Consider the following 10,000-nt stretch of genomic DNA (forward strand, 5'->3'; position numbering starts at 1 on the left):
ATGAATGCACGCTTACAGCGACATAATTTGCATTCTTGTAGTACTGTTTCAAATCATATTATGAATTCATCTGATATAAAGAACCACATATACGTATATGACAAGTCAGAATTGTTCGTCCGCAACACTTAGCTATAATCGAGATCTACAAAGAAAGAAAAGATATGTGTATTTCTATTTAATGAATGATGTAAATGTACTACAAATGACACATAAATGTATTCCATTCTTATTGAAGCTTGTAAAGGAAATTGGGCCAAGACAAGCGGGGGGTGTTATTGGTTTTCAACCAACACTGCCACATTTCATGAAGCTTTTGTGAGTTCATTTAATCTTTTATTTCCATTTCAAAATAAATCCGGATAGTGTCCCATGAAACATTTCTATTTTGGGAAAATTACTTTATTCTTAAAACTACATGTAATATCGCTTCGAATATATTAAGCAGCAATGAGTAACCTTTAAGCTAATTGATTTGAAATAAATGAAAGATATCATTATTCATTTTTGAAACTAAGTTATCTTGAATACTGTTGGCATTACATTTGAAATATCCTTCTAATTTTGCGGTTAGTATTGATTGATTGTATATTGTTTAACGTCCCTCTCGAGAAGTATTTACTCATATGGAGATTTCACCATTGCCAGTGAAGGGCGCTCACTGCCTTTGAACAGAGGGGATCTTTATCGTGCCAAACCTGCTGTGACCTTGGGTTTTGTGGTCTCAGCCGAAGGACGCGCTATTTAGTCGCCTCTTACGGCAAGCAAGAGGTACGAGGGCCTATTCTAACTCAATATTTCATAAGCTAATGATTTATATACAATGAGGGAAGATAATTCGAACGAGATCATAAAATCGATGATTGAGGAAACGTCTGAGGAAACCATATGAAAATGCGTGACGCATTGCATTACGTTCCTACCCATTGATTTCATGGTGTTCATGATTTATCAGATTTTTACTTTTCAACAAAAAGTATTGCTTTAATATTACATTTTATCCAAATTTTTATAAAAATTCGTTTTACAAAGAAATTATATCGCCCTCGTTGGTGAATCAATATTTGGCAGAGGTAGCGAGAGAGAGAGAGAGAGCAAAAAGCCAATATTACAGTGCATATAACTGTTACAATACATGCCAGTCACAACCTGAGGAAAAGTGGGAACTTGATAATCGTCCGATGTCCCACCTGCACCGTAGGCTATGCTATTTTACAGGCGATATATTGATATCAAATACCGTTATATGATCGAATAATTCCGTGCTTTCTATTAGCTAATATCCAAGAACTTGGAAAAAAAATAAAACCTTTTATCTACTTTTACATGCATTTAATTTATCCGATATCGAGCAAAAATGAATTAGGAATTTCTGAAACTGATGCGATTGATTGACATTTTGGTCACTCAGTGAAAATTCACGTGTTAAATAATACATGTATTAGCCGATAAAATATAGAAAACAGCAGTATCAATGGGATTTGTATCGTCAACACTATGCTTTAAATACATGAGAAGTACAATATGCCCCGAAACCATTATACATCTTCACTTCGAATTGTCCGTTCAGTGTCCGATTGACCATAAATTGACTTACGCCAAAGTCCCAATGTGTAAAGTGAAGATGACGAGCATTGATCAAGCTCATATCTTCTATAAGGATTGCAAAATAGATAGTTGGGCAAACATGGACCCCTGAACACACCAGAGGTGGGACCAGGTGCCTAGATGGAGTAAGCATCCCCTGTCGACCGGTCACACCCGCGGCGAGCCCCATATCTTGATCAGGTATATGAAGTTATCCGTAATCAAAATCACTTTGCCAAAACGGCCTAACAATCGCTATGACACACGTCAGACAGCATTTGACCCAATAATAGGTTTTATTGCCAAACTACATCGTTGTAACAAACGACCATAGAATTTGCGAAATGCTGACTTTAAAGGAGACTGTTGAAATTCATGCACCATCCACAGTTTGTCAAAATTGAGCATTCACAGAACGAGATCTTGCGTATCGGATCAGTTGAGATATATACGCACTATATGCAGGTGATAATGGTATATTGATACATAAATATGTGATGTTGACGATGGCGAAGCTGATATCATCCCGTTTGTCATAAAGTTGAAGTGTTAATTTAACGTTAATATCTTTTCCTGTGACTTATATAATACACTTTCAATGTTGAACAGACCAGTTGTTTCGCTAAGAAGTCGACATTACTTGAACTCAAAGGAAAATGGCAGGAGAAATGGATCCGTTTTCAGAGTTTGTTACGGGGTAAGTGCCTTGTGTAAATTTCATCTATATCTCACGTGATTGATAAACAAGTGAATTGGATTGTCCACTTGGGAAAACTCTGTAAATCATATTAATGAACATATTTTCTTTTGATAAGATTGGGTCTTTGAAACATTGGATACCGAAATGAGAATAGAGAATTAAAGCACTCTTACATGAAAGTTTTCTTTAGGAGAAGGTAGAATAACGGCCAAATATAATCCAGTCTATATTAAGGAAGTGTACATACAGTGTTTATAAACTTTGGGTAATTACACTGCCTGTTAATTTGGAGTTGTAAATTTGACTTCATCCTGTTATCAGGAAATCCGCTAACAATGCCTAACAAAAAATTGTCAGGTTTCCCCGTATAGAGAAAACATGCAATGGACAGAAGTCTTTCAAAAATGGACCTTACATACATAGGGTACCCAGCAAATGGGATACAATTTTGTAAATCTATTTGTTAATATTTAGATATTGCAAAATATCCATATTTACCACAAAGTTTTCCTATGAAACTGCCTTTATTTTTGCAGTCTTTACAATTTTATAGTTTAAAATTCAATGGAAAAACATTACCCCAAAATTGAAATCCTTCAAAAACGATTTTTTTTATTTGGTGCCTTTCATTTATCAATGACCGATTTAAATTATTGCTTGATGAAGTAATAGAAAATACAATGTAAACACAGCAGAACATTCCTTTATTTAATGTATCCTTATGGCCTTAATGGCAAAATAAGTTAACGTCATCTTGAGCTAAATACCACATAGTAAACAGTGGACATGAAATTCGGTGACTATTTCATCTGGTCACTGTTATGAAGGACAAGTAAAAGTTGATAATACGTTGAACTGTTTTGTAGGATATGATGGCGTGTGGATAGGCGCCACAGATCTGCTACACGAAGGCACTTACGTTTATCCTTCTAATGGGTCCAAAATACGTTATAGCAATTGGGAAGGCAGACAACCCGGAGGAGGGAAGAAAGAAAACTGTGCTGTTCTTGCTCTCAAGTCGGCTGGCTGGCATGATTATCCGTGTAAACATAAGTTTCATTATATATGCGTGAAGCATTAAAGAATGTTGCACTCTGTGACGTAAAAATCGATATCAGTGGGTTTTTTTTTCACATACTCATCCTTTGTTATAAGTCCGTTATAAACTCTCAAAGCTTCTGTCAATTGTCACCAAGTTCGAGCGCTCGCTTCGTAACCGGGAGGTCGTAAATTCCCCGCAAACGCCATGGCCTCGCCAAACCCCAAGACATAAATGTAGGTAGTCATTACGCATTCGCCAAACGCTCAGCATTCAGATGTGAGAATCACTGAACAGGTCGCAGCTGAAATAAATTTCCAGACATGAATTATGTAGGACTGTCCCAAGATTCGGTGATAGCGTCAATCTAAATATTTAACCGAATCGAATTTCAGCCGAGATTACCCTTGTATCTATATTGTATAGATTGTTATCTGAGGTCAAAAGTGCAGATATATGATACATTATCAACGGCGCGTGTGACTTAAGGTCATGTTTAAGAATTATTCAGAAAAATGAAACTTTATATCCTATTGTTTTGGGTGTAGGTCATTTATTAATATTAAAAAACTAAAGACACTTTTCAAGTACCACAACATATATATGCCTCCTGTACTTTCACTTTGCATGTTTACTTAAGATGTCAAGGGTCATATGACGTCATTTGACCAGATTATACAAGACGCAAATAGATGATCATAAATCGACACGGCGCACAGCCAGCTGTACATAAAATAATAAAAACATGACATGATAGAAAAGAATAAGTTTCACAGAATCGAGTATTCACTGTCCAAATTGGATAATCCGCTTGCAAATAAGTTAAAAATGGTCCGCAAGATGAAAACCTACCCCTGCACTTTGTTTATTTGTGTTTTTTCTCGAGTTCAGTGTACTGTTCAAGAATATTTCAAGATTTGGACAGTGATTTTTAGATAAAGCCTTGTTCAAAGCTTTCAAATAATCTCATGGTATCACAATACATTTATTTTCCTCTTACCGCCGTCCAGTTTTATCTTTGATATGCATGTAAACACGCTATCTAATTAATATTCAAACGCAGCACTGATGTAGAATATTGATCCAAAATTAGATACTGGAAAGGGAAGTAACACGGCGGGAAAATTACAATTTATTATGTAAACGTATACATGATACATGTACGCAGGACAACCAATGTATTTTAACCAAGAAACATTTACTTTAGTTTTAATCTTTTAACTCTAACTCTCTCTCTATTGTTTATTCGCCAATCAAGGTTCCTTGGGAAGGGGGGGGGGGGGGGCATGTATAGTAATGAAAATAAGAAAACAATCATTCAGAATTACTAATACTATCAGAGTTCACACTTCTGCACTGCACATTTCTATAACTATATATGAAATACTGATTGCAGACAAGATTTAAATTAACAACATGATATACAATAAAATAACCCAACTGTCTCACACATCAGTTTCTGAGACAGTGGATAGGTCCAAGTGTGTTGTGTGAATACATATAAAATTGTAATCAAATCAGTATTATTATAGTTTAGTAAGTACAGTATGCAAGTATAAAACATATGTACATGTAGGATCCAGTTGTTCTGAATGTTTTATGCTAATGCAGAGAGGTTAGAATAGAATGATTATATAAATGAAAACAATTAATTGTATGAAGTGTTCAGTAAAGAAAGAATGAATTGTTGACTTGATTACAGGGGGCACCAAGGGACAGTGCCTGTTAACAGTTTGGTAATAAATTTATTGTACCGGACTGTTGGTCTTGTACTTCCAGTAACCAAGACAGTTAATTTAACAACTAATTTCAGAAACATTTTAAACTTTAGTTTGTATTCAAACATTGTACGTTTGTATCGACATAATAATAACGGAGCGGATAAAAGATCTGTTTACAATCAGATTATTTAGATTCCAATCTTAAACCTCATGAATGAATGACAGTCTGATTACCCCCCCCCCCCCCTTTTTTTTTTCCCCTATCGTCGTCAGGGACCATTAGAAGGGAGCTGGTTTTAATCAGACTACACACATAAATATATATGCACTATCTACCCTCGATCTAGGCCTAAAACGAAATAATTCCTACAATGTGAATGTGTTAAACAAACAAGTGTGTAATATATGTATTACATATATTCAAAAAATATTTCTTCGCTTTGGTATGAATACAACAACACACCAGTATCTATATATTTTTTTGAAAATTTAATCTGATGCAAAGAAGTATGCATTTAATTTCAGAGATCGGTGCGGTGTTGAATTATCTGCATTACCTCGAACACATCATACATGATGGCCATTAGTACAACAAGTTCTTATATTTCTGATCGAACTCAGTGCGTAATTTGTAACTGACGATTCGCGGTGCAAATCATGCGCTGATCCAGGAATATAGTCTCGGGTGTCAATCCCTGCATTGGGGGTGGGGGGTGTCTAAACAAGGTTACAAACATGCAGTATCTACTAAATAGATGTAGAATATATACAAAAATATGATACACTACATGTATGTTTTCATGAAACACTGTTGAAGGGTGGTTGTCTATATCTGGACCCATGCGGCTCTTGCAATGAAACACAGTTTAGGGAAGGGGATAACTTAATTTGATAGTTTTAAAAACGATTAAAATGTCATGGAGTTATTACTTTTCAAATTGAGTGGGTTTGGGTAGGAGTCTGGACCCATGCAGCATCTGCTCTTGCAATGAAACATACATAATGAGGTGGGGGGAGGGGGGTATATGTATCTTGTTCTACAATGAATATTTGTATTATATCACTGTGTATATATAAAAAAAAAAAATCCGTGGGAATACTTAACGACTCGAGTTGGATTTCTTTTAGAAATAGTTTAAGGTGACAACTTGAAAATCAAAATTGTTTTCAACAAAATATGTATCTAGAATACAGCCATCATACAAGCTACTGGAAAACCAGAAGTGACACATACTCCTCCACTACTTGGGGAGGGGGTATATTTTCCCAGTTTTAAGAAATATTCTTAATTCATTATTGGAAATAAAGATAAGTGGCTGCAATGTGTAAAATATCTAGTTCACCAAATGAGTGTCAATCTTTTTATTTCATATGACACCCCCCCCCCCCTTCACTCTCAAATACTTTTTATCACTTGACCATGAAAATGTAGAAAGATTAAAATTTGAAGTACTCAGTCAATGCAAAGTAATTCAAAGTGAATTTCAATTAAGTTTCAATAAAACTATTTCTCATTTTGTTTTGTGTTTAATTGAAAACATTCATAGAACACAAGATTAGATGCTTTTTCAGCAGTCATTTTCTTGATATTAAAACTTGACAGTTTACTAAAGTTCATAAGCACAAATGCAGATGACAATTCACATCACTGAATGCAATTAGTGGATATCCTGGTTTGACCACTATGTACAGCTAGTAACCAGCTGATGGAGATGAATATTATCTACTGGAGTCAATATGGCTGTCATCTGTGGGTACTAAATGGAAAAAAAGATGAAAGTTGCCAGTCAAAAATATTTAAAACACAATACTGTAGGTCTAAGTGTTCAAGTTTATATGTGCATTATAACATAAAAACATTCAAATTTCATACCATACAGCAATATCAAAACATGCTTCATATGAATTTTCTCTTATTTATCATTTTGAAGAAATTAATATTGACTAGATGTAAATAATGCCTATATTTATGTATATCCAGTGCCTGATTGGATTATTTAAAGTTTGTAAAAATTACCTTGTATGTACATTTGTGGTCACTGGTCTTAAGATGTGGAAAATTGGAAATATCATGCTCTTTGAAAAGTTCACATTCTTGTTGGTATCATGCACATCTGTAAATAACATTATCTCATATTATAAATACATATGCCGCAAACATTCAATGTATTAAAGAAGGGTTTCAAATACACATAAAAAATGTGGGCAATCAGTATGCATTCAGGGTCTTTTACTTTTCTTCCATTTATTCAAACTGTAATGTAAGCGAAAATATCCCAAGTTTATTTTTTTTCTAGCATGTCACTTGATAAAATTAAATGTGACTGTAAATCTAGAGCATCAAAATTAATGTAGTTACAGGTGCATTTGTACAAGATATTACCACAGATACCTGATGCACTGATACTAGCGCCCCCCCCCCCCCCCCCCCCCCCCCCCATTTTTGAAAATATTTTTTGCAGCGATAAATCTGAAATGTGTTGATTCCCGGTCTAACTCATTTCTTTTTCGATTTCTAAAGTACTGTAATCGTTTCACATTTTTTGTAAGCTTTAGAGATTGGCCTTGTCCGGGTATAAAAAAAAATGAGCACAAATTTTGTAATAAATTATAGGTTGCTAATGTTATACATGCAATACTAAATTATATATACAGTTTGACGTCATATGTACATGCCAAATATATATAAACGTCTTTACAAATATGCATATGAACTGTTAGTATTTAGTTTGTCATCATTCTCATATTGTGTAAAATGATTGTATGCCAACATGCTTGGTGGATCAATAAATAAATTAAATCATACCGGTAGAAGCTTACAAAAAGCGTGAAAGGATTACTTGAATCGAAAGAAGGATGAGATAGATAGGGAATTTACTTATTTCAGAGAAATTATAGCAAGAAAAAAAAATCAAAACAAAGAGGGGGGGGTAAGTACATGTAATATCCATACTTTAGGTGTCTGTGGATTTTACTGCCTAGATACCCGCCTGTACTCATGTAAATCATGTTTATATAAACAAACAACAACTGGTACCATTTGAGCATCAGTTCTCTAACATATAGGCCTATTTTGCGTGTGTGCACCTAAGGCCAAAAAAAAAAATATGTGTGTTTACGGTACCCCGACCGACCCTAATTTTAGGCCCCGACCCTAAACATTTTTATTTGAAAATCGGAGAGAAAAAAATAAAAATCCGGAATTTCCGCTCCGTCCGCATTCGGTTTTGTCTATTATCATTTTAAACCAAAACAAACATGGCGGCAGCCGAGACAAGTTGTCATCGTTCCAGTGTACTGTCTCTTTCATTCAATACATGTTTACATCGCCAAGAAAAGAAAAGTGTAATTGCACCATTCAGGGACAGTACCACATTCATTGACATATTTGATCAATATCACGATTACAATTTAAAGAATAACGAATTCACTGTGAAAGCAAAGGGTGAAACCGTAATCGCCCCTGCACTCACGGTAGGCGAAGTTGTTAATCTTTTTAATATTAGGGAATTCACATTCACATGTGAGGGCCAAACCAGCCCGGTTGAGGAGCTCACTGTCTGCGTTCAAAATGCTGCTGAAAAGGCAAACAAACAAGCAATAAATGCTTTCCAGCTGATGATGTCAGGAGGGTCAAGACGTTTTCCTGATAAGAAAACAAAAAGGTAACATACATTCAAATTCAATATTAGCTTCAGTCCAGTATCTTTCAGGGTAGGATACATGACAACATCTCATAAATGTTGTCTGACCCAGTATCCTGCCTCTCTCTCTCTCTCTCAACCTGGCCCAATAAATTCAGATGAGATATAAATTACTTTACACAAGATATGCACCCTTTTCAAAAAAAAATATAAAACGGTAACTTACAAGAAGAGTCAGTCATGAATCAAGAGGGGAACACTGTCAAACTTTGGATTTTTTTTAAATATATAAATTAACCATTTTTGCAGTATAAAAGGGTATGGGATGGGCCCCTCTTGATGCGTTGCTGTCAGAGTTTTGTCTAAACCTTTATAAATTTGCTTGTTTTTGAATTAAATAATGAATCAAAAGTAACATACTAGACATGATATTAAGATGCAAATTCAAGTACATGTATTTAACAACAACTTTCATGTATATTCTACTTTATGGAGAAAACCTCTGTTGTTTTTTTGTTTTATTGAATATTAATAATAGGTGCTTGAAATTTAGTATGCAGCTTCAATATCGGGTCCCGCATCAAGGGATGCAATTCGGGTCTGTATAGGGGACTGTATCGTTTCATGTTTATTTATTTTAATTTATGGTTATTTCCAGTTCAGGGATGAAAGATGGTATACATCGAAAAGACGAAATTTATAACAAACTAGTGGACAAGTTCAGGAAGGAAGGTTTAGATTTCCCAAAGCATTCAAGCAATACAGATGGAAGCTATTTTATTCAGGTAAATATTTGATGTACTGTTTAAAAATTATTAAACTAAAAAGATTTAAAAATTGGAGATAATACATGATTTTAAACTGTCGAAATGGAATGCAAGTTGGTATTGAAATTTAAAAAAGATTGCTTTCAATAATTTTGATGCAATGGTTAAAAACCAAATAAATAAGATATGAAATGTTGCATATGGTGAATATATAAAAAAATAAATGGCAATTTTTTCATAGTAGAAATAACTGGTACTAGCTGATGTAAGTATTATCAGGGAATGCTTTTTTTTTTATCTTAGTCTGCACATATATCACTGCTTTATAGGTCTGCATATATATCACTGCTTTATAGGTCTGCACATATGTCACTGCTTTGTAGGTCTGCACATATGTCACTGCTTTGTAGGTCTGCACATATATCACTGCTTTATAGGTCTGCACATATATCACTGCTTTATAGGTCTGCACATATGTCACTGCTTTGTAGGTGTGCACATATATCACTGCTTTGTAGGTCTGCACATATATCACTGCTTTG

The 10,000-nt window shown here is 34.6% G+C and overlaps 2 protein-coding genes across 2 annotated transcripts in view; one reads left to right on the forward strand and one right to left on the reverse strand.

The window, feature by feature from the left end:
* The window catches only part of LOC125663243 (C-type lectin domain family 3 member A-like), a 3,843-nt gene extending 442 nt beyond the window's left edge, over nucleotides 1-3,401 (forward strand). The window contains exons 2-4 of the mRNA XM_056146204.1: nucleotides 239-318; nucleotides 2,197-2,284; nucleotides 3,154-3,401. Coding sequence (XP_056002179.1) covers nucleotides 239-318; nucleotides 2,197-2,284; nucleotides 3,154-3,368 — 383 coding nt within the window. The 3' untranslated portion in view covers nucleotides 3,369-3,401. The remainder of the gene's footprint in view (nucleotides 1-238; nucleotides 319-2,196; nucleotides 2,285-3,153) is intronic.
* LOC125662394 (uncharacterized) overlaps nucleotides 1-10,000 on the reverse strand; it is a 1,158,266-nt gene that overhangs the window by 654,135 nt on the left and 494,131 nt on the right. The window lies entirely within an intron of this gene.

Source organism: Ostrea edulis, chromosome 8, assembly GCF_947568905.1.
Source record: "Ostrea edulis chromosome 8, xbOstEdul1.1, whole genome shotgun sequence".
Lineage (NCBI taxonomy): Eukaryota > Metazoa > Mollusca > Bivalvia > Ostreida > Ostreidae > Ostrea > Ostrea edulis.